This window comes from Bactrocera tryoni, chromosome 4 (assembly GCF_016617805.1).
Source record: "Bactrocera tryoni isolate S06 chromosome 4, CSIRO_BtryS06_freeze2, whole genome shotgun sequence".
Taxonomy (NCBI): Eukaryota; Metazoa; Arthropoda; class Insecta; order Diptera; family Tephritidae; genus Bactrocera; species Bactrocera tryoni.
Window position 1 is genome coordinate 62,839,419 of NC_052502.1, and position 26,706 is coordinate 62,866,124.

The 26,706-nt window shown below is 33.8% G+C and overlaps 2 protein-coding genes across 2 annotated transcripts; one reads left to right on the forward strand and one right to left on the reverse strand.

Annotated features, from left to right (window-relative positions):
* Positions 1–36: 36 nt before the first annotated feature.
* LOC120773387 (CCR4-NOT transcription complex subunit 9) lies at positions 37–21,174 on the reverse strand. Its single transcript, XM_040102221.1, has 6 exons — positions 21,019–21,174; positions 20,486–20,600; positions 5,847–6,227; positions 5,567–5,761; positions 5,409–5,500; positions 37–4,131 (listed from the first exon to the last, which is right to left on the reverse strand). Exons 2-6 carry the CDS (start codon positions 20,537–20,539, stop codon positions 3,951–3,953), a joined length of 903 nt encoding a protein of 300 aa, XP_039958155.1. The 5' UTR covers positions 20,540–20,600; positions 21,019–21,174; the 3' UTR covers positions 37–3,950.
* Positions 21,175–22,480: 1,306 nt separating this feature from the next.
* LOC120775193 (protein DDI1 homolog 2) lies at positions 22,481–26,452 on the forward strand. The gene is made up of 6 exons (XM_040105248.1): positions 22,481–23,062; positions 23,908–24,337; positions 24,399–24,521; positions 25,123–25,285; positions 25,354–25,555; positions 25,624–26,452. The coding sequence occupies exons 1-6, from the start codon at positions 22,801–22,803 to the stop codon at positions 25,815–25,817; spliced, it is 1,374 nt and encodes a 457-aa protein (XP_039961182.1). The 5' UTR covers positions 22,481–22,800; the 3' UTR covers positions 25,818–26,452.
* The last annotated feature ends 254 nt before the right edge of the window (positions 26,453–26,706 follow it).

Below are 26,706 nucleotides of genomic sequence, written 5' to 3' on the forward strand. Positions count from 1 at the left end.
AAAAACTGTATAACCAAAACAAAACACAACTGAAAATTTAAAACTTCGGCAAATCGCACGATTAATCTTTAATACAAACATTTAAAATAAATATAAATGTGACATGAATATGTAGTTATATAATAAGTAGTAATTCAAACTTTATGTAAAATAGTTAATTATGTATACAAATACAAGCTAAATTAGGTAATAATTTTAGGAAAAATAAGAATATTTAAAGTATATGTTACATTTTCGATTTAGTTATGAAGGTAAAATTAGATAAATGGCTAAAACAACCTCAAGTAATATGTCAACATACACAATAGTAGCTTTGTGTGCTTTCAAATAGCCCAGTTATGCGAAAAATATTTATATATGTATATTAAACTTAACTTAGTTAGGATGCTGGTTTCTAATAACAATTTACAAAGAATGATATAAGTTTACAATTTAAGTTGTGATTACACCTATCCTACAATAGGTTACAATATAACCCAAGTCATATTCAGACATACATAAATACCACTATACAGATTAGTTTGTATATTTAACGTTCAAATATAAGTAGACAAGTTCATTTTTAAGGAGATTATAAACTTTTTTTCTTTCGACTAAACAGAATTTCTACAATATGAAACGTACTATCAAAAGTAAATTTAAAGTATAAAAATTATTCAATTATATTACAATGTTTTGCAGCTAAAAGTGTTGAATGCGTTGTGCGCAACAGTGCGTTTGCCGCCAAGCAAAGAATTGTTTACTTAGTATGTTACTTAAAAGTTCAAATAATAATGAATAACAAGGATACAAAAATTTTTTACACAAAAAAATTTTAATTAGCATTAAGGTCAATACTTATAATTAAATCACATACGAAATTAATATGATGCGAAGTTGTGGGATGTGGGTTTTAAGTTTTCGAATTTATGAAATTCGACAGCTAAAACTTTACACTGTACACATATAATAACTAGTTCAATGATGTTTTTGCGGCAGTTGAAAAGTTTTATTCAGTTGTAGTGACATACGCTTGTTCATCAAATAGTTTAAAAATGTGTGTATAAAACTTGTAATTAACTCTCAAAAATGCTGCTATTCAACATGTAGGCTTTTAATAATTTTTTAAAATTCAGATTTAGCCTTATAAGTTTTGTTTGTCGCACTCTGCCAAGCTCATGGAAGTGAAAAAATGCGTGTCGCACAAGTTTGTGTAGAGCTTTTGAGCCGAACAGCAACAATCAACACCACAGAGATACCTTACAAAAATTAAGAAAAATCACAATATGTATCAGTTACAGTTAGGTTTTTTCCATATCATTTCCTTTATAGTACTTTATTCTAAATACAATTTTACTTTAGCAAAGACATGTGAAGTATCTTATTTCTCTTTAGTTACTCACATACATAAATACTCTTATATTTGCTATGCATTTTCATATCTATTTTCGTAAACCCAAATATTTTCTTTATTTTTAATTGTTACGCAGTAATATTAAGAACTGTGATTTTACGGTTGATCTCTAATAGAAAGTAGTTAATTTTAGAAAGTATTCGTTGGTTATGTGCTTATAATGTTTGAATGCTCACGCCATTGGTAAAAGCGGCATTCATTAACAAACAAGTAGTTGAAAAATATTTCTGCATTGTCATTGCTGAAAAACAATTACTGTTACTGGTGCCCAAAAGTATTATAAATATAATTCTCAAATATATTAAAATTTACTTGCATTTTTGAATTACAGTAAGTTTATAAAATAAAATGTAAGCAATTCAAATGCAGAAGCATGAAAATGATTGGAAATGTCGTTTCAAAAACATATCGTTGCTTCTTTTATTAAATAAGGTCTTACCCGCCACAACAATATGGAAGGAAAGCCAAGCAGTATTGATGTGCCGAAAAAAATAATATATGAAATTTGCAAATTTTAGCAACTTTTATTTTCAATGTTCAAATTAAATATTTTAAGGCTGCATATAAGCACTTTTGTAAGTATAATTTTGTTCTAATTCGATGAAGTTAAAATTATGTGTATATTTTTCTCGGAATGTGGTAGTAAAACCGCAAACAAGTTTTAGGTTTACTGGACTGGAAATGCAATCCACTACCTTCATTCACATACTGATAGCAAAGCAAAATGAGTTTTATGAATATTTCAATTTATTTTATAGTTTATAGTTAAATTTTATTTTTTGGCAAACATTTTAAGCTAAAACTTTTTATACAATTTAAATATATTAATGCTTGTAATGTACAAATAGTGGCGGCTTTACATATTAAAAAATATCAAATTGCTTAATTCTATATTTTTTACAAATGATATCAACATTTCATAATCAAAATGATCCCTGTAAAGTGGGCTTATTTAAGTCTCGAGAGATTATTGAGAAATCATACACAAATGGTGGAGTACAATGCAGTATATATGTATGTATGTATATATATGGATGTATGCCGAACTTAATACAATTGCTGTTATATGCACTAGTTATAAGGGCATAGTGACCCATAGGTTAGCTTAAGATTTTAAGAAATTATATTAAACAAGTGACTTTCCAATTATATAACATTGTTGCTGTGTGAGTTCTTTGCAAAAAAAAAAATGAGATATATACCTTATAGCATAATTAATATATCGATTAGTGAATTACTGTTCCGCTATTCCGGTGACACGTTTTAATCACACTTTTTGTTACTTGTTGACAAAGTTTTTAAGGCATTCAGACGAAAATGTATGCTTCACGTTTCAAGTTCTTGCAGTTGTATGGTTAAGTGATAAATTACTGAAATTACAAAGAGTATAATTCATTCTTTTATGCTACCCTTTATGCATGAGTCCGCGCATTCATTAATGTTTAAGTTCACTGTTATTGCCTAAATATACACACAAGTTCATTTAAAAACATATATTTCGATAATTGCTAGACTGTGGTGTCAAACTCCTCAATATAAAATATAAGAAGTTATTGTTGCACACTTAAATTAAAATACAGGTTCCTCTGCTTTTGCCCTTTACGTAAGTCAATCACGCAAGTTTAAGCTAACTTTGAAAACGAAAACTATTTTCGTATTTATATTTAATATTCGTTCAATACTATTGCAACTACGTGTAAGTATGTATCTGCATGCAGTATACACAGCTGGGTAGTTCTGATTAACAGGCAATTTTATGATTATTATTACGTTAATTAGAAAAGCAATTAATTTGACTTTCTTATCTAATCTCAGAGAGAGTACATTCGCCTGCGATTACATGTGGCTGAAAGCAATGAAATCAGCATTTTTGTAACAGCAAAATTCCAAATTATAGCTATATGAGTAATGCATATAAATTAGATACTTATTTATTACTTTCGATTTTAATTTTTTAGGTACCGCCATTCCTTAATTATTACATAATTTAGTTAATATTCACTCATTTTCTACATAAATTTCCTTATTATTTTCATCAGTAATTATTTATTTTCGCTCTTTTTTGGGCTTTTTCTTTAAACCCGTATTTTTGTTTTTGTTTGTGTTTTTTTTATCATATAAACAGTCTCCATTTTATATATTTTATCCTTATTATCATAATTATTATTTATTTATTTTATAATGCATTCGTATTGTTGCAATTTCTATCACGACTTTTAAGTATTTGTTTTTCTCTTGTAGATATAGTATGTGTGTGTGTGTGGTGTATTTAAGTATTTAGATATTCCCTTGTTATATTGTGTGTAATTTGATTTGTTTTGCTATTAATGGTTATTACAATTTTTTAAGTAAAAAGTTATATTATTTGTAACTTGCGTATTCACTATTTTAAACTAGTTAGTTGGGGCTGTAGTCTCTGTTGTATACTTGGCTGGGTTGTTTGGACTGCTATGCTGCGCGTACAATTCTTATCATACAACAACAGCACTTTTAGCTGCACTTCATATGTAGTTACATGTACTTTAGACGGCGCGTTTTCTGCTGTTGCTGCTGATGTTTATGACGTCAATGGTGACATACCGATTTGACGCGGGTCTGTTGGTGCGACAACACCCAGCTCTAAATTTTTAATTAGTAAATGTAGCCAGTGTTTGGTGGATTTGTCATCCTGGAGACATACTGAAAATGTCGCATCGCGCAGTTGATCTGGAAGACATTGTCGCAAAGCCTCACGTGCTCTACAGAATAAATAATAATGTATATATTAAATGTAATTAGTATATGTAATTTTTACTTTAAAAACATTTTTAAAACAAGACGATTCCAATGTTAAACCAACTTAAGCATACAGTATTTAGAAAACATATTAACAAATTTCACGTTTTACTGCAAGATGTAGAGGTTGGTAAGATGTAAACAAATAATGAGATATTTTTTCAATGACAGTGCAATAAATAACATTTCATATACATAGTATACTCATAACAGTTTATGATTTCAAATAACTCAGCTAAATATACTATTATTTGCAATTAAATTAAATATTTAATATAATAATAAAGGTTTTCAATGGGATTGAGGTCAAGAGGCCGAGCCGACTAGTCCATATTGCATATTTTTCGGCGATCTAACCCCGTTTGGATCGGTAAGTGTTAATTTGTGTTTGTCGTCATTGGAGCACTAGTCCATAAACTCAATTCCATTGACCCGAAACCATTTTTGTTCCAGCCTATTGGTGTGTTATTGGGTTACTGTCTTGGAGAAACACCCATTTTAGCGGCATCTGCAAATGGTAGCATAACATTTTACAGTATAATGGCATATGCAATGCGTGCTGGTCCATGATGCCTTCAATTCGATGGATCGGACCAACGTCCCTGGACGGGAAACATCTCCACACCATTATACTTGCCGCACTATGTTTCAAAGTTTTTGTGGTGTATCTTGGTTCATACTCTTGTATTATTATCTCAAAATCTTTCCCCCCTATAAAAAATAATTTTCACTCTCCAGTCTAAAGTACGTTCTTACCTTTTTCTATTGGCCAGATCAGATATTTCTTAGCAAATTTAAGACGTCGTGCGATTTGCTTTCTAATAAAGGAGCCTTACGAGGTATGCGAGCAAACATTATTGGTCGAGTTTGTATAAGGTTTCTAATCAATTTCATCTTCTTTTTCTCACTGCAATGTTTCGCGCTCTCCATTAAAAGAGACAAACACAATATTTTTTTCTTCCGTTTAAAAAATAAGGAAAACTTGCAAAACTTCCTATTTATGTTATGAGTGCAATAGGCACGTTACATATTACAGAACAATATTTTAAAAGTAAATATCTATATCTTATGTGGTGCCAAAAACAGGTAAAAATTATTAAACGAATGTCCAATACTATATCATTGCTCGCCTGTATAAAAATATATTTCTTCACTAGGCAATATTTTGCTACCTTGAATTCGCTTACTTAGACTCAATTATTAGAGGTATTTTGTCAGTGCTTAATTATCGAGAACTTACCTGGGATTGTCAGAAAGACGTAAATAGCATCGTACAACATGCTTCAGCAAACGTGCAGAGGGTTCCTTGGCAAGTTGTATTACCATTTTGCCCTGCAATCAAAATTAAACAAAACTAAGAAAACTTGTTATATGGCAAGGACCTAATTGAAAATTTACCAAAATAATAGCAACATGCGAAAAACGTTCATACGTTTGACAAATATACGAGAGGCCACTTTCGTCCAATAAAATCTTTTGCAGAATAAACGTAGCTACAGTTTTACTCAGTTCTGAACCGGTTTCCATTATTCGCAGACACAGTGGAATGATTTCAGTTGCTAAAAGGAAAGTTATCACTTCTTGCTCATCAGCCTGGTGAGTAGAGGAAATATAATGAGTGAATGGCTAACATCAACAATTTAGTTGGTGTATAATATTTTTGCGAAGCGCAGCTCACCTTAACTAATGCACCAATTACGCCTAAACTTGTTAGTCGAAGGTATTCGAATGGCCGAGTTTTGGATGTTGTTTGCAAAAATGGATACAGGAACAATGGTATTTGCGCCTGCAGGAACACTGTACGCGTCTCCGGATGCGATGCGACGCATTGCAGTAGGGATAGCGCGCTGCAGACGCGGTTTGATTGATGCGCAGTGAGTGTGGCAGGATTAATTGATGGATAAATATTAATTATCTCCTGTAAAAGGGCGGCGGTAGTTCCAAAGCTATGCCATAGCATTGGCGCAAGATCTGTCACTGTTTCACGTTTCTTACTCAACTCGAGTAAAGCTGTTTCACGACTCTCTGGATGTGCCAATTCGTTGATCCATTGAAATACCTAAAAAAAGAGTAAGAAAGAGAAACGGAAAAATATAGTATATTTGTTGTGTGCTAGAAAGTTGCATATACAGTGTCGGACCAAAATATTATAAACAAAAAATGATAAACGATTTTGAAAACGGTGAATTAGTAAACAATATTTTAAAAAAGTTCACAATTTAATTTCGTTCTTCGGGCTCCCTATCCACAATTCATGGAGGTGGCCATAAATAGAAGATGAATATTTCGTGCAGGTCCACCGCGACGATCTGTAGAAATTAACCTCAAAGTGCCAAAGGGCCATATATTTCGCAACAAAATCGAAAAATGCGTCTTGAATTTGCAAAACTTTACACTAACTGGATTATTACAAAAGGGAGAAGCGTACTTTTTTCTAATGCATCCAAGTACAATTTTAAAGGAAGTTATGGATTAAAGCTGGTCAACGTTTAAGGAGCATCTCAACAGGCAAACATTTATTGTATACTGTATTGCTGTGCGTATTGCCTGTGAAATATCCATATTGCTTATGGAATACAATATATGGAGTACTAATTAGTATGCCATATATTGAAAGCAGTGAACTGTCAATTCAGCAGTTTGACAGATCAGTTTTCATTTTTATGAAAATTTCGAAGAGGCAACACATTTCATTTACGCATATACCAACGGCAGTTTCATTTCGGTAATATTAAGTTTAGCTGAGCGAGTATTAAGACGGTTGTGTTAAATTATAAAAATAAAGTACAATTTCAAAATAATTTAATACATTTTTCCAAAAAATAAATATTTAGTTATTGTTAATTTGCAGAAAAATTACACAAAATGGATAGGCGGATGAGCAAAATCTTAAATTTAATAAACTTATATCAGCATAAATCAACATATCATTGCTCATATTAAATTTATTATTTTAATTGGTATATAAAATTTACTACAATTATTATAGTCCGAAAATATGACATCTTTTTATTTTTCAAGAAATACCTTTGTAGAAAAAAGTATATTTCTCCTTTTTTTTATTTTCCACGTAAATTTTTTTTCATCCATATAAAAATTTAAACAGTTGAAGAGCTCAAAACATGCGCTACATTAGCTCGAACCTACCTACCCGACGCCTTTTCGCAAATGATTATGTTATGACAACAAATGCCCACATAAAAATTTGGCAACGGCAATGGCAATAGATTTGACAGTTATTGTGCCATAAGCTTTAGCCTGTCGAGATGCACCGTTAAGTCCGCGTTATTCACTAGGTACTGTGAAACATGGAGGAAGTGACGTAATCGTCTGGATGTTTGTCAGGTCACTGAGTAGGTCCGATCAATCAAAGTAATGGCATAATGAAATGTTTTATGTACATATGTAAACATTCTTTAAAACGTTATGCTTTATCAAGCTGAAAAGGAAAAGCTGTAAAAATGGATCTACCAGCACGATAACGATCCGAAACACACGGCTAAATGTGTGAAGGATTGGTCTATTTCCAATAAAATAGAAGTATTGTAGTGGCCCGCACAAACACCAGATCTCAATCCCATAGAAAATCTATGGGAAATTGTACTTCCCAAAATTGAGCGGGAAAATTGCAAAACCAAGGACTCTCTCTTTGTCCAAGGCGAACGGGCATGGAAAAAGATTTCTCAAGACATTTTAAACAATTTAAATAAATCTATGCCACGAAGATGTGAATGGAGAATGGAGTCATGTTCACGCAAGTGAGGAAAGTTCTCTGATCGCCATTCACTTGGGAGTGGCCAGAAACGATTATTTTAGATATGGACATAATATTTACATAAGAACATCCGTTTGAAGGCGAGCTAAAGTAAGAAGGCGAAATATCCCCTACATATGGTTGTGCGCTGGGCTTGGTACCCGCCACGTAAAAAACACCCCCAATGAAAAGTAACAACCAGCCTCGGATGAGAGACCCCCCTTTTCATGTCGACCATGGCAAACGAAATAAGGACTACGAATTGAGGGCATGCACCTGGAATGTCCGGCCCCTAATTAGGAAGGTGCCGCTGCCAAGCCGGTTTATGTCCTCGTGAATATAAATGCTGACATCACCGCCGTCCAAGAAATGCGATGGACGGGACAAGGACTGAGACGAGTAGGTCCTTGTGGCATTTACTACAGCGGTCATATAAAGGAGCGCACGTTTGGTGTGGGATTCGTGGTGGGAAAGAGACTCCGATCACTCACTCCGGTAAATGAACGCCTACTCACAATCTGCATCAAAGCGAGATTCTTCAACATATCGCTGATTTGCGCTCACGCCCCAACAGAAGAGAAGGACGATGTGACCAAAGATGCCTTCTATGAGCGCTTGGAGCGCACCTATGAGAACTGCCCCCGCCACGATGTCAAAATCGTGCTTGGCGGCAAGGTGGGCAAAGAAAGTATCTTTGGCACTACGGTAGGTAAATTCAGCCTCCACGACGAAACATCCCCAAATGGGTTGAGGCTGATCGAACGGGGCCCGAAATATGGTTATCTGTAGTACTTGATTCCAGCACAAGAAAATGCATCAATCTCCGGAACGAAAAGCCACCAATCAGATCGATCATATTGTGATAGACGGAAGACACGTCTCCAGTGTTCCAGACGTGCGCACGCTACGAGCCCTAACATCGACTCGGACCACTATCTTATTGCAGCCAAAATTCGCACCCGCCTCTGTGTTGCAAAAAACGCACGTCAACCAACACAAGGAAGGTTCGACATCGAGAAGCTGCAATCACAACAGACAGCCGAACGATTTTCTACTCGGCTTGCACTCCTGCTCTCTGAGAGCACTAGTCAACAACTCGGTATAAGGGAACTGTGGGAACATTTCAAACTCCTTACGTACAGCTGCAACCGAAACCATTGGTTTTCGTGTCGCAGCGCAGGAAAACAGACTGCCTACCTCGCAATCTTACGTTCGACCATGACACGTGCGGGATGGGATAGATATCGAGACTAGAAGAGGGAAGCGAGACGCATTTGCAGACAGAAAAATAAAGAAGCCGAAATACGTGAATATGAAGAGCTTGATAAGCTGGCCGACAGGGGTAATGCTCGAAAATTCTACGAAAAAATGCGGCGGCTTACAGAAGGTTTCAAGACCGGAGCAAACACTTGTAGAATCCCCCAAGGTGATCTAGTCACCGATCCCAGAGCATACTTAAATTATGGAGGGAACACTTATCCAGCCTGCTGAATGGCAGTGAACGTACAGCGCCAGGAGAAGGCGAACCCGATTCCCTAATCGATGACGATGGAGCAGACGTTCCATTGCCCGAACATGAAGAAGTTCGAAAGCAATTACCCGTCTGAAGAACAACAAAGCGACGGGGGCTGATGGATTCCCGGTCGAGCTATTCAAACACGGCGGCGAAGAACTTATAAGGAGCATGCATCAGATTCTTTCTAAAATATGGTTGGACGAAAGCATGCTCAACGATTGGAATTTAAGTCGTGGACTTAACTTAGTCCCACGACAGCCGGTTCTACGCACCGGAATTGACTCGGATTTTATCCGACCAAGGGCTGTTTTTTCGGCGATCTAATCCCGTTTGGATCGGTAAATGTTAATTTGTGTTTGTGTTATTGGAATTTAAGTCTGCTCTGCCCAATCCACAAAAAGGGAGACCCCACAATCTGCGCCAACTACCGTGGGATAAGCCTCCTCAACATCGCGTATAAGGTTCTATCGAACGTATTGTGTGAAAGATTAAAGCCCACAGTCAACAAACTGATTGGACCTTATCAGTGTGGCTTTAGACCTGGCAAATCAACAACCGACCAGATATTCACCATGCGCCAAATCTTGGAAAAGACCCGTGAAAGGAGAATCGACACTCACCACCTCTTCGTCGATTTCAAAGCAGCTTTAGCCAGCATGAAAAAGAGCTACCTTTATGCAGCGATGTCTGAATTTGGTATCCCCGCAAAACTAATACGGATGTGTAAACTGACGTTGAGCGACACCAAAAACTCCGTGAGGATCGGTTACGTAGACTCGACTGTCGTGGGAGCGGAGAAATTAGAGCTCGACATCAACTGACAGAATATCCTGAATACTAGATGTTTCAATCATATGAAGACAGGAGTTAAATGATACCTCATGGGATCAGAGTGAACCTCGCGCAACTTTGTTCTGAATACTTCAATAAGCTATATTCATACTTATTTAGAATCGACTCTGACATATTACACCTGTTTCCTGAATGCAAGTAGTTCCCAGATGACGCTTATCCCTTCTTTGCACGCTATATCAAACCAAATACCAGCTGCCGCGAGAAACGCGTGTGACCCTTGCGCAACTTCGTTCTGGATACTGTAGCAGGTTAAACTCCTACTTATCCAGAATAGACCCAGACATACCCGACGTATGTCCTGCATGCAACGAGTCTCCGCATGACACTGACCACCTCTTTGCATGCCCCATAAACCCCACTCATCTAACACCCTCCTCCCTTTGGTCCGACCCCGCCGAAACAGCACGTTTCTTGGGCCTACCGTTAGATGACATCGACGACAACACAAATGACATTTACCATCCCAACGGGAATTGAATTTCCGTTAAAACAACAACAACAACAACAAACCAAATACCTAACACCCCTCTCTCTTTATGGTCTATCCCCATCGAAACAGCTTGCTGATCAAATTGCAAATTGCGGCTCCCCAGAATAGATATATGAAATATATCCGAAATAAAACATGAATCCCAAAAACTGAATTAAAAATTTAATATTATTTTTAAAAATTAAAAATCCTATTTTGTATCAAAAATTTTTTAATAAAAAAATTTGCAATCCTGGCTCCTATAAGTATTCGCTTCTAAAGCAAATATTATTGAAATAAGAATATTACCAAGAGTTCGTAGAATCCTCCTAACCAACACAAAGCTGTATGAAGAAAGACTTTTTATAATAACAATAATTTAAAATTCTCCTCTTTTACGCTGATGCAAAAAATCTAAATCTAATAAATTAAGCGTCTGATTGGTTACAATTGAATGAATTAAAATCGTAAATATTTATCCATATTAAAAAATTTAACACTTATTTTGCTACTTTATGACACATCCACGCTCAAGGTAATACATACATATGTATGTACCGGGCGACGTGTGGGTACAAAGACTACATGGTACTTCACCATTATATAATAATTGTTATTTTTTAGATACATTTCTTGTTTTCATATTTTCCAAAAATAAAGCACGCACAAAATAATTAACTTCCAAATACACAGAAGCGATACTATCTCACATATGTATATGAATAAATGAAATATTTGCTGCTATTAAGACTAATTTAATTCACGCGAAAACAAATAAAACATTTTTGTACACTTTTATATAGTGCATATACATACGCTCAAAAGCAAACGAAATTTAAGAATTTTGTCAGTGCGTATTGCTTGTTTGTGAGCCCAACTGTCTGAATCATGTGAAGTCAACAAAAAGAAGTAAATAACAACCACTAGTTGTGTTCTTGTTGGTAAAAGGCAGCATATTACTTTTAGTGTTGACGTTTCTCTGTTGTTTACAATCTAGGGGCATTTTCACGCTGATAATTTATATACTTATTTTTATAATAATAATCGTTACCGCTACACTAGCCTGCTATAAACCATAATGTACAGAAAGTAGTTAATCCAAAAAGTGGATTGAAGTTTGAAGAAACGAAGCTAAATATGTGACAATACAGTAAATTGTCGCACCTGCTTTAAGATGATATGTACTGGTGATAGAAGACTAGAAACTGTTTTTATCAATGAACTAAAATGTTGTTCTATTGCCTTTTTCAATCTACGGAGTTACAAAACGTTCTCTACATCTAATCTCGTGCAATTTGGGAAATCACATTAAACCTTATATCAATACTTAGTCCCTGTCCCTGTGTCCATTTCTATGCTTAAATCTTTAAAACTAAGCAACGGATTTTGAGACGGCTTTTTTTTTAACAGATAGAGTGATTGAAGAGCAAGGTTTACATAAGTATACATAATAATCCATTAAATAGTGGAGGAATACTGTTATTTTTGAGGTTTCTAATGTGATGTAAATAATTACATTTTTTACGCTTACATACATTGCAAACCTAGGCTGAACCCTACAAGATTTATTAAAACAATGTACTAAGTATTGTACACATTGAAAAGATCTACAAAAACTCCGCGATGGTATATGTATATCTCTTATGGATCCCACAATAATATTTTTTGTTATTTGCTTTTTACGACAAATAATGGCTAAATTTCGAAGCGATTTTAACTAATACAGCATGGATACTTATTCAATTAAATGCCTTAAATACATTGTTGATTTAATATATGTATGTAAGTAGATCTGTATGGCTCTTTACTGCATATGATTTAAATGAATATTTTCGAAGATATTACAGATTTAAAAATTACGAGACTTAACGTCTGTGGTAGTACAGGGCGGCCGGGACCTCCGCGAGGAATATTTAAACGGAACCCATGAAGTACTTATATGCCTACAATTTCAAACTGATTTTTCCTCAAAAATAATACAATTGCTAAATATTTGGAATAGTAGAAAGAACTGCAACCATAGACGCAGTGCAATGGATTATAACTGGCTCAGTAATCAGTGAGAACCGGTTCATCATGTGCAGTCCACTAGAATGACTGTCATTTGGACTCCACTGTGGAATGACGGAGGCATGGTTCTATTGCCATATAAACTGCTTTAGATGTAAATCCTATTAAATAATGTAGAATTTTATTCATTGTTGCGTAAATATGTATATTTTTCTCAATACAAATAATTCAATACTTCACTGCATATTTTTTCCTTTCTTATTGCGTACACTTGCTCGTACATATGTATGTACATAAGTACGTAAATTTGACTGTACAATCAACAACTTCAACTATCTATAAAAAAGAGCTGAACACATACATACATATTTATTGAAGCGATAAAAACACCAGTTCTTGTGTTTTTGCGAAATTCATTTAGAACGCAATTTATGAAACCATTTGCCTACATGATAGACTACACCCGTACAAAAATATGTACAGGTATGTATGTACATTTACCAACGCTTATTTGTGCATGTTAGGTAAGTTGAGTTATACATACATACATATGTATATAAAAGGTAAATAATAACAAAAACGCTTAATTTTATTGGTAAACAAAATCTCGTTGGAGGCCTTTCATTTTTCACATTTGCAATATTAAAAGATGTGTGTATGTATGTACATACATAGTACATGTAGTAAATTTTTATTTGTACTTTTTTTAAGATATACTCAATTTAAACTCGTTTGTTAAAAGCACATAGTCAGATAATTACATTAAATCATTCATAAAACCAATCAAGCTTGTTCCAGAAACAATAGGGGGATTCTCTTGCTCTTGCAAGATTGCAGATTGTTAAAATATGTACCGAAATATACAAAGGCACGAGAGCACCCATTACAGAATCCAGTGATATACTTATGAACTGCTGATTCGGTCAATTTATTGTATTATTTATTATTAAACTTACATTCCACTCATTATAATCGGTGCCTGCTCTAGTTTAATCGATGTTTTTGGAAGACATACATATTTCGACGTCACTTGATATTTGTTTACATTCCATACACAAATACAGCTGCCACTTGATATTCTCATATTAGGGGGATTCTCTTGCTCTTGCAAAACCTTGCACGGTGCAGAAATTGCATAATTTTCCTCTTGGTGTAACGGCACAACAACAAGTATAAAATTATTTGCAATGGCTGTAAAATATGTTAGACCAAAACCCATGTTTATTTTCATGCCGTCATATTATATATCACTAGATTCTGCAATGGGTGCTCTCTTGGCCTGGCATATATCGGTATAGGATTTTTGCATTTTGTGTCATCGTGCAATTTTGCAAGAGCAAGATAATGCCGCCATTGATAGTTGTCAGTAAAAACTCATCGAAAACACGTATTGTCGGTCCGAACGACTTAGATTCCACAACATACAAATGTGTTTTCAAAATGTTTTCAATGTAGGTCCGAACATAGTAGTATTAGGTCTACAACTCTGCTTCCGCCGTTTTCCAATAGATGTCTCTAGGATCAAGCACTGGTCGATTAAATCGTTCGATCTTGGACATTTGTGTCAATATTAACCCAACAAAATATTTGTAGAGATCTGTTTGCATCCCAAACTTATTCTCAACTGAAAATGTCACTTTTTGAGCCGAATTCTCGACATTTGCGGGAAATTTTGCTTTTCTTTTTTTATTCCAAGAAAAGCGCGGCTGAGGACCCGTCCACGCTTTACTGAGGCTGACACATACATATGTACATAGATAATACTATTACTCTACTACTACCATCTACATATATGATTTCTATTAGGTATTAAAAAATATTGAATTTTTTTAAAGCAACTTGTATTAATCTACAAAAAAATGGATCATAAAGCATTTCGTGTATTAATTAAGCATTACTCTTTGAGGGAATAAGGGAAAACACTTTTGGACCGTTTTTATACAATAAAGCCTTAAATGACTATTGTGAATTGGCGCACCTTCTGCATTCAATCTTAACAAAAAAAAGTGACAAATCTTTATAATTTACATAGAAATTATAAAATCTATTTAAAAGTTACCTTCCTCAACAATTTAAGACAAAATATGTATTTAAGTAAAATGACAGCTAGCACAGGGTTGCAATTATTTTTTTACGTGTCATTGCACGAAAATAAACATGGGTTTTAGTCTGAAATATTTTACCGCCATTGCAAATTTTCTGTTTGTGTTTGTTATTGTGGCGTTGTACCAAGAAGAAAATTCTGCAATTCTAGCAGCGTGCAAGGGCTTTGCAAGAGCAAGAGAATCCCCCTGTCTTCTGTTCAATATTTTTTATTAGCTCCTAAATAGTATCGAAATTATGCAAAAATATGTACATATATAAGCAAATTTACCATATAAATGCATGGAATAATACTACCGAGTTACAACTTTAATCTAACAAAAACTGGGCAGTGCAAAATGTATCTCGTGAGACCATTAATTCAGTATTCAACGAGAACTCGTTTCATTGCGGTGAGATGAATCTTGCAAGAGCTAAACTAGTAATTCAATAGACCTCCTACGTTCCACTGTAATCCAGAAAAATTCTGCTTCCAGTCATGCCACTATAACCAGGCACCAAAGTCCGTTCTGCTGTCGGATTGAATACACACTCTTCTGAATGAAGCTGCACTTCGAAGCAGTGCTTATATGCAAAAATAATTGCAACCAAATTTGATTTTGAAAATCAAAGACAGTCATTTTATTCTGCCGTCAGTGATTGTGTACAAAGGTACATTCAGCTGGCAATAGTTCCATCATTTTTTTCCCACATTGGAGTTTTAATTATTTATAAACCAGATTGAACTAAAACTTAATAAACAAATAGTCAATGAAATAAAATTGTAAATAATACCAAATAAGCTAACAGCGTCAGTTCACGCTGCGAATATGCGAATTAATTATATATTTGAATATTTTTCAAATGAGAATGACGCACTAGTTTCGTGTATACATTTCCATTTCATAATAACTGATCGTATTGGGAGAAAAATAGGAATCACTGTAGTATACTGATAATTGATAAAGAAGAATGTTGACCTTGAACTTGGAACAAATAAAATTACACAAAAGTTTCAGAAAACATTTCTGGGATATTTCACTTCAACAATTTCATACTTTTTCGAAAAACAATAAAAGTTAATATACTAAAATTTATTAGTAGAAACCCTCAAAGGGAGAGTAGAATAATGATTTATCCATCTATCTGAGGGGAGAGTATTATTTTTATACCCTGAACGGGATATATTAAGTTTGTCACGAAGTTTGTAACACCCAGAAGGAATCGTCGGAGACCCTATAAAGTATATACATACATATATAAATGATCAGTATGTCGAGCTGAGCCGATTTAGCCATGTCCGTCTGTCTGTCTGTATATATACGAACTAGTCTCTAGTTTTTAAGATATCGTTTTGAAATTTTGCAAACGTCATTTTCCCTTCAAGAAGCTGCTCATTTGTCATACCTGCCATACAAACTGAACGATCGGAATCAAATGCTTGTATGGAAAACTTTCACATTTGACAAGATATATTCACGAAATTTGATATATATTATTTTCTAAGGCAACAATGTTATCTCCGAATAAATTGTTCAGATCGGTTAACTATAGCATATAGCTGCCATACAAACTGAACGATCGGAATCAAGTTCTTGTATGGACAACTTTCACATTTGAAAAGATATATTCACGAAATTTGGTATATGTTATTTTCTAAGGCAACAATGTAATCTCCGAATAAATTGTTCAGATCGGTTCTATAGCATATAGCTGTCATACAAACTGAACGATCGGAATCAAGTTCTTGTATGGACAACTTTCACATTTGATAAGATATATTCACGAAATTTGGTATATGTTATTTTCTAAAGCAACAATGTAATCTCCGAAGAAATTGTTCAGATCGGTTAACTATAGCATATAGCTGCCATACAAACTGAACGATCGGAATCAAGTTCTTGTATGGACAACTTTCACATTTGATAAGATATATTCACGAAATTTGGTATCTATTATTTTCTAAAGCAACAATGTAATCTCCGAAGAAATTGATCAGATCGGTTAACTATAGCATATAGCTTCCATACAAACTGAACACATAGTTACTAACAGAAATGCACCTGTGAAGGGTATTTAGCTTCGGTTCAACCGAAGTTAACGTTTTTTTTTGTTTATTCTAATTAAAGTGTTGGTTGAAAAGAGACGCGCGTAAGCGTCAGACCACAGCCGGCCGAGCTTAGACCATCCTTAGGCCCATTACAATCCCGGGTGGTAACCGGTTTAAGTCTTATCCAACAACTCAGAGGATTTGGTAAATAAGTAAATAACTCGATTCATTTCTAACCAAACTGCCCAATGTGTCTTGAGTTGGAGTATTAGGAGCCGTGGGATATGCCCCTTCTCAAGCGGCTAAATGTTGGGCTGATTGTAGATAAATTAAAAAGATCCTACTCTTAGGCCAAAGGAGCTTAGCGACTATTTTTTGCTATTCTTAATCCCAGATATTGTTTTTACATCACAAGAGAATTATGCACATAATATGTATGTAGTATATATGCACCATATATGTACATATGTATATGTATTGTACATATGTAAATATTTTAGAATATTGCGTGTGCACAAATTCCGTTGTTGATTGCAATTTGGTGGTTCAATGGTTTTTTGTGTTCTCGCGATAGTTTGTATATGTATGTATATACATATGTACGCTCATATGCCCATATGAATGTCAAGCTATGTGTTGTGGGCCAATGTACGGCCTTGCCGCATGTCATCAAACAACTAAGCTGCCAACTGAGTAATCGTGTTCATGTGTGTAGATATGGTAATTACAGACGTACATATACATATATATATATATGTATGTATATACATATGAATAGAAGGTATTAGAACTTCAATGCAGTAAAAATAAATAATGTCCTTCTGTTGTCGCGAATATTTCCATTAAACAATTGTAACCATACATCTACTTATTTTTTGATGCATGATTTTTTAGTGTTTAAGCGGAATTCTTTAAAAAGTAATGAGATTGTCCTCGTATTTAGAATGCTTAGGGTCATTATACTGCAAAAATATGGATCTTACCTCTAAATTTACTTTTTGTACACTTGGAAGACCACTGTACTTTAAAATCTGGGATGGGATTTAGAATAGCATCCCCCGATTACAGGTTTAAAATTATAGAAAAGGTCCTCCAGACCAAGAAAATATGTATATATATGTAAGTACATATGCATATCGTCACCTAAAATGTAAATAACTTATTATCAAAAAATTCGAAATTGAGTGTCTTATTGATTATGATTCACTACGTTATTTTGCATTTCAGGTGACGATATATATGTATATAGTTGACGCTGACTTATGGTTTTTGAGATATTTGCATTTAAAGTTCAAAAATTCAACTATTTAAAATGAATTTATAATGAATTTAATAGTTATATTTTTAACTTTTATATCCACTAACACTTCACTAATTCGTTTCTAACTATTTATTTTATATGAAATAGTGTAAAAATAACCTTTATTCAACATTTAACTTTTGTTCAATTATTTTTGTTTACACAATAACAAAAGGGTTGCATTCTAACAAATTAGTTCTACCTTATGTTCATATTTTACAGAAGAACCAAAAGAAATAAAGAAAACAAATAATACCCCCATGACAGAAAATATATAACATATTAGTTTTCCGCATAGAATTCTTTTTGCATTGGCGGTCTTCGGCCTCGCTTCAAAAAAATAACCCTAGTCGGACTAACACCTGGGCGTGCTCAGTTCTTTTGCGTTGAATTCCTTTTTGCGTTGGCGGCCTTCGGCCGCGCTTCAAAAAAAATAACGCTGTCCGATCCACCACCAGGATTTATCAAGATAATGAGAATAATTAATTTAGTTATGACGTCATAATCTTTATTTTTTCGGGAAATATTTAGTATCGCGCCGGTTAAGTATCGTTTATGGAGAAAAACAGGGGGGCTACCCCCCTCACGCTCCCTTATTGGAAAGAAGAAGGATCGAACTTTTTAATAAACCCACCCTCGACCCCCTAGAGCCCCTATAGACCTTTAGGGAGCCCTTTGAAAACGACGAAAAATCAGTGTTTTTGCTCATTTTTCCGTGCAAACTGAAACCAATGCAACCCAGCCAACATTTTTGTAAGTACTTTTAATATTTGTTGTAAATAAAGCTTTCATTTATTAAGTGGGTTTAATTTATTCCCTTTTGTTTGTGCTTTCTCGGTAGTTTGACAGTTCAAATTAGGCAGTCATTTTGGTTTTTCGCATTATTGAACTCAATGCAGAAAAAGGTGTATTTTATTTAAAGATTTACAAAGAAATTAACCATCAAAAGTAATTAAAAACATTACTAGTGGTTTTTATAATTCATAAGTAATATATGGGCGTGAAAATGTATCCATAATTGGCTTGGTACAATGCACATCAGATGAAAATGCACTAGCATATATTTAGAAATTGGCAAAAAAATAGCATTTTTTAAAGTGAATTTGTGGAAAAATTTGTGAACCGATTTTTATAAAATATGTTTTAAAATAAAGTTCGATAATTTAAGCATACATGCGTGTTTAAAATTTTCAATTTGGTTCTTTCGTTTAGATACAGTGAACCAAAATTAACCGGCGCGATACTAAACCCGACCCATTTTTTCTTATTATTATTCCATTACAAAATATGGTAACACTAATTTTTTGCTTGTTTACAACCATTCACTTATTTTATGAATAAATGGATTTTAACTAAAGTTTGATATGGAATTAAAGTAATTTTTGCACTATTAAATATAAAATAAATGATTAGAAACAAATTAGTGAAGTATTAGCGAATATATAAGTTAAAAATATAAGTGTAAAATTCATTATGAATCGGAGAAACACGCATTTTAAATAGTTAATTTTTTGAACTTTAAATGCAAATATCTCAAAAACCATAAGTCAGCGGCAATTATGTGTATATATATTCCTGATCTGGAGGACCTCCTCAATCCGTACATACCCATTTTAACCCCGAAATCGGGGAATGCTATTCTAAATCGCAGCCATATTTTTTATTTTCTTCATATGCTTATCGAATTCATTAAATTGTTGTTCAATTTTAAATTTGCTCCTTGTTAAAGATATAATAAATGTAAAGAGTGTTAGTTAAATATAACAACAAAATGTATGGCAAACTCAAGAAACTGTTAAAACTAGGCAAGTTACCATATAAGTATGTACACAAAGTAAATATTTCTACAAAAAAATCATATATGTACATACATTTATGCATATATGTACATACATATATCTATATGGTTATAGTAAAGGTAACTATTAAAAACATAAACTCCCGTTTCGTGGATAAAGTAAAATAGAATATAAGAAAATATGGACGTAAACCATTGAAGTACGTGCAAACAGCAGAAGCACCTGGTAACGAAACTGTCAAATAAGTAAAGTCATTCAATAATATCGGTTGAAGGTAAATGCATATATATACATATATGTTATATATGTACACAATTATGTTTGGAAATGTTTACCACTGTTATATATACTTATGTTTATACGTGCGTATATATGCATACCAACTGGTTATATATTTTGTAAGGAAATGTATTGAAAGAATTAATGTTTGTACGTGTAAAATATTTTACGACTGTTATACATATGTACTACTTGGTACTTACTCTTTCCTGTTCGGTTGAAGGAGTCATGCAGGCGGGACTAGGCTGAGCACTCATTATAATTTTTAGATTCGTTAATCGATTCCACGTTGAAGAATTATTCACTGGCGGAGTATTGCTGTAAAAATTTGCAAATGAATAACTTGCTTTATTTGCTTTTCTCTTTTATGAAATATGCTGAGCAATCGGCTATGTTCGCTTTCAAACGCGAAACTGTTCACAAAAATGGCGGCGATACCCGAATTGTAAGAAATTATTTATTGGAAAATACAGCACGTTTTTAATGAGCAGTTGAATATAATTATAAAAAACAACATACAACCAAAATTACCAAAATTGTTTAATAAAAAGAGATTTTTCTATTTCCCAAAAGTAAAAATTTTGCTTCGTTAAATAATTGGCCTTCTGTTTTATTCCATTTCTTCCTTTTTCGACCACTTGCTTTATCACACTTCGCAATCACGTAACACACACACAAAACCACTAAGTGACCAAACGAAAAATTTTATTTTCACCAATTAGTTTCAGTAACTTACTTGTACTTATTAAATTTTTAATATATATCACTTATTTGAACAAATTTATAATTTTCTAGTCTTGTTTCGTACTGAACTTTGTGAAAACAGAGCAATTTATGAAAGCGAAAAAATCAGGTTCTCAATTGATACACGACCAACACTTTGTGACAATAATGCCAACCCTCGAATTAGCTCGGCAATTGTTGGAGGATTTTATAACAGTATAAAGTGCTGAACACATAGAGCGCGCAGACTGCAAGCGACATTTGTCAAATATTAAAATACACACGTTCTTAAGGACACAGTTATTTCGACAGCTGGACGACTACACGACTGCAGGCCGTCAGCTGTAGCTCTCGCTAACTTCAATATATTTTTATATTTGCCTACGACAGTAGAGTTGACAGTAGAGAAGAGTGATGCCACTAATATGTAAAATGTCAAATTATTCAAAGCTCTAACAAACCTGACGATATTTTACAAATAAAAGCATAAAATATATCTGTTATATCATTTGTAATAACAATTGATAATTTAAAACAAATAAATTTACATATTTACTTATTTTGTGCATAAAAATTTCACTTTGAACAATATATTAAAATTTCATTCAAGTGAAAGGTATTAGTATGGCCACAAAGAAATTGTGTACATGCAAAATGTTATGTCGCTGCCTTTTTACAAATGTTCATGTGAAGGAATCAAGACGCCATTTACAGTTCACTGTCGTGCTGCCATGTCGTGTCGCGCTCTATGTGTTCAGCACTTCACAGTCGTAATATTGGTCAATTTTTGCTTGCTTGCCATCGGCATTTTTAAGTAAACTGCGCATTTGAAAAATTTTGCAGCGAATTTCACAAACTTGACTTAATCACAGACGCTGGCCAGATAAAGTCTGGCTTTTCCTGGGACTGAAAGCCGGCTTTCCTGGAAATTTGTTTGCTTTTATTATATGACGCGAATATCCCATATTCATTTAATATTTTACTGCCGTCCCAAAATAAAAGTGGCATCGGCAAATTACTTGCAAAACTTCCTTACGCCCATAGATTTTGTATCGCGCATACCTTAATAAACGCGGTGAAAAAGCTGAGTGTTGAAAAATTCGATTTTGACACCGCATTAAGATGTAATTTTTGTAATTGTAAATGTAAATAAATAGTCGGATAAGTTCTGGTTAAAAAAAGGTTGTACCATATATGGGTTTTCGGTTTGAATGTATCTGAATCAATAATACCATTTCATGACGCTTCGAAATAATTGTAAAAAATATGATCCAAAACATTTAAAAAATTTGAACGACTAGTTGTTTTTAATTACAACTACATTTTTGTAGGACAAAGCAAGTAACTTAGAATAATTCATATATTCTATTGTGAATTAAGGTTTGTCTAGTGGTGTCGTGCTTTGCTTCGCCATTGTTGAAAAGTTTAGTTAAAACGCACAGCACAATAAACTCAACACATAAAATGAAGATGCCGAACGGACGAAAAACAGAAACAAAGTGAATGTAGATAGAGGTAAACCACGATAATTCTGGAAAAAATATAAAAAACGACATCAAAGCGAGAATCTCCTGTTTTTGGTGACGAATCATATATAGAACGCATTACTTCTCATTGTTTGCGAATGCATTGAGATTAGATGAGCAGCAAAGTGATTTTCAGTAAATATTAAGACTACATCACAAAAGAAACATTTCAGTAAAATATATACGTGAAGTCATTGTGTTGTTGAGCAGGAAAGTTACTGGGAAAGAAAAGTATAAAGTTCATCCAGAAAAAACATAGAAATATAAATATGAAGATAACGGTAACTACCTTGACGGATAGCGTGTTTTTCTTGGATGTTTCCGAAGAACTGGAGCTGGAAAACTTCAAGGCATTTTGTGAAGTAGAGTCTGGAACACCCATATCTCAGATAGTTATCGTCTTCAATGGTGCTCCATTGTTAGATGACAAAAAACCGCTAAAATATTTCGGTATCAGAGATGGTGACTGTGTAATATTACAAAGTTTGCCAGTCGGTCGCAGTATAGGTGCTCCAGCGACCGGTGGTCTAGGTAAGAAAATTGCATTCATTTATATAAAAATATATTTCAATTGTAGTTCTAAATATTATGAAATAGAATGATACGCACTAAGCTGTTTCAAGGCTTTTTATTGTTCTGAAATATAAGTGGGTCAATGCGCGTAAAGATTTCATGGCGCTAATGCTTTAAATGCAATCAGCGAAAGAAAAAAATTACATGTATTTAGATTGGTTGTGGCATATATGGTAGCGTATATTTACTTGTATATATGTTGATCTGGGTTTCTTGTCATCTACATACGTATACATAGCTGCACATAAGACATATGTATGTGTTAAGGAGACCTCGTTAATATAAAATTATTTGTTTAAAGCAAGAGTGCAATGGACAAATTTTCTCACATTCAAAGAACGATATTTAAAATTCCAAGATTCAAGGGCATTTAAAATAATCTTAATGCATAACATTTGGTTTTGACAACTAAAAAATATATATTTAAAAAGTGTACATTGTCCTCATTTAGAAGCACATACTTATGTATCGATACATATGTATGTATATACCATATATGAATAATTAAATTTAATAAAATTATTGTTTCAAATACTTATGCCCCGTATCTACATTTTAATCTACGCCTTAGATACATATATTTTATGCAATGTTAAATTATTTTTTCTTAAAACCTTTTCCTCATTTTAACGTATCTATGTTTAACTTTTTGTTATTCCCTTATTTATATAAGGTGTATTTTAAAAAATAAATTACAGTAAGGAATTTTTCAGCTAGAAACACTGAAATATTTATCAATACGTTCATATTTTGAAAATAAGTATATTGAAAAATTTCCAATATTTTCTTTTAACAATTGCTAGGTAATATTCTAGGAACTGGTGTTGGTGGTGGCAGTAATTCGGGGCTGGTACCAGGATACCGCCCTTCACCTAGCGACATGGATTACTCTGATTCCGATGAATTTAATGTCAACTACGATGACGACCCAGCTGCAGTGCGTACAATGCTTCTTTCAAATCCAGAATCGCTGTCCCTATTGAAACAAAATAATCCGAAATTGGCCGATGCATTATTATCGGGTAATTTGGAATCATTCTCAAAGGTATTGCGAGAGCAAATTGATCTTAGAAAACAACGCCAGTTGCAACGTTTACGCATGTTGAATGCTGATCCGTTTGATGAAGAGGCGCAACGACTTATTGCTGAAGAGATTAAACAAAAAAACATTCAAGATAATATGGCAGCAGCTATTGAATACAACCCAGAAATCTTTGGCACGGTGACTATGTTGTAAGTGATAAGCACTCTAAATTTAAAGGCATATTTAAAATGAGCTTTAACATTTTTTCAGATACATTAATTGCAAAGTAAATGGTGTCTCAGTAAAAGCGTTCGTTGATTCTGGTGCTCAAACTACAATTATGAGTGCAGCATGCGCTGAACGCTGCAATTTAAATAGACTTATCGATACTAGGTAGGTAATACTTTTATTTCTTACCAATCCAACGGGGGGTTGATTTTCGATAATCAATCTTTGGTCATATAAAATCCGGGTCGTTGCCGATAAGGTAGAACCGGCTGTTATGATACAACCATTCACACGACAGTCAGATCTAAGTAACAGGAATGGACCCGCATTTTTATCCGATCAAGGACTGTCAACTCGGCACCATTCCTCGAAATTACTTCAGGAATGTTCTCTGTCGCTACAATAATAACACATATGAAATAGAAACTTGAATACGGGTTTGCAAAGAATACATTAAAAAATAATTTAATAAACGCTTAAATTAATTTTTTTATTTTGTAATCCAAAATGATTAAAAATAAATTTTTAATGTCAAATACTGGAAGTTTATAAATAAAATAAAAAATGAATTTACATTTTGCTTTGTTTGTGCTCTACTTCAATACACTAGAGCAGTTTTCGGCAATCTCACACATTCTTTCGATTATATATGTATACATATATGTATGTATATACTTTTTAATTCTGATTTTGGGATTACAAATTAAATTTTCAATTTTCGAAATGTCAATTTGTCATCTAGTTATTAATCCAAAATTTCTTTCAGGTGGAATGGAGTGGCTAAAGGTGTTGGCACACAACGTATTATTGGTCGGATACATATGGTTCAGTTGCAGATAGGAAACGATCATCTAACATCGAGCTTTTCAGTTTTGGAAAAACAAGGAATGGATATGTTGCTTGGCCTTGATATGCTAAAACGTCATCAGGTAATGGCACATAAAATTTCTAAAAAAAAATGTTATAGTAAACATTTTATACGCTCGTTATCTTCTAGTGCAACATTGATTTGCAGCGAAATGTGCTGCGAATTGGCACAACTGGCACAGAAACGCCATTCTTACCCGAAAACGAGCTGCCTGATTGCGCACGTCTCACCGGTAATTCAGAGGAGGAATTAAAGTTGTTGGAACAATCAGCAAGTGAAGCGGAGTCACGCGCCATACAACAAGCTATCGAACAAAGCAAACAAGATGCTGGTACATTTAACTGATCTTATTATAAATTGTACATATTTAAAAAGTATTTACTTCGTATTTGTTTATAGCTTCAACTTCGAAGAGATCTCAGGGTGGGGCAGCTAATGATGTTTCGTCCACTGACAGTTTCACCGAGAGCGACGTCACCGATTTGGTGAAACTTGGGTACAATCGTACAGATGTGATTGCTGAGTTGCGTCGTCATAGCGGTAACAAAACGCAAGCAACTGCAGCGCTTATTGCCAAATCATTGAGATTTTGAGAAGAAGATGGCGTCGTCACCACTGTCGCCGCCCTGAAACACTAATAGAGGAAGGACCAATAAAATTAAATAATATACGTCTAAGAAAAAAATATATAAGAAAAAATTAGCGATTTATTCATGCCACAATTTTCCACATACATATTATACTTACATATTTATGTGTAAGTTTTTGCGCAAAATTATCGTCAACTGTTGAAATAACGATATAAACAACAAACAGCGACAACAATTAAAAACAAGGCGTAAGCTTTAATAATGAATTAAGCCTACCATAACATTCAAACTACCTCAGGCTACAGCATTTCTTATTTTATACACACCGCAACGGACAAAGAATGTGGCTGATTTGTGGGCAAACATCATCATTATAAAAGTAAGATAAAACCCACGCAGGAAAAACAACAGTGAAGGTCGAAATTGAAATTTTATGTGAATGTAAAATATCAACGACAAAATTCGTTTACTAATGGACTGGATCATACTTTTATAACTTAAATTTTTGAGGAGTAGTTTCATAAGAGAATCGGATTTTTCCGTTACAATTTATGGTGTACGAAAAGGGTTTGTAAAGGTAAAAGTAGCACTGCAATAAGTAATATAAAATTACTTAATAATAAAATTAATAAATAGATGAAAATTGATCAAACCAAATTTTTAAAAATTGTATTTTAAATCGTCGCACGATTTAATCAAAGATAATTGATAAATCCGTTAATTATCGCAGCACTAGATGTATTATCACAGGCGAATTTCTTATAGCAAAAATATGTATAAATAAATCTAAGCTCGTTAACGTAACCACTGTTGCATGATATAACAACCTTCAAGCCGCCAACTTAATGAGATTGCATTACTTCGTTCTGTGCAATATCCATATTCCTACTTA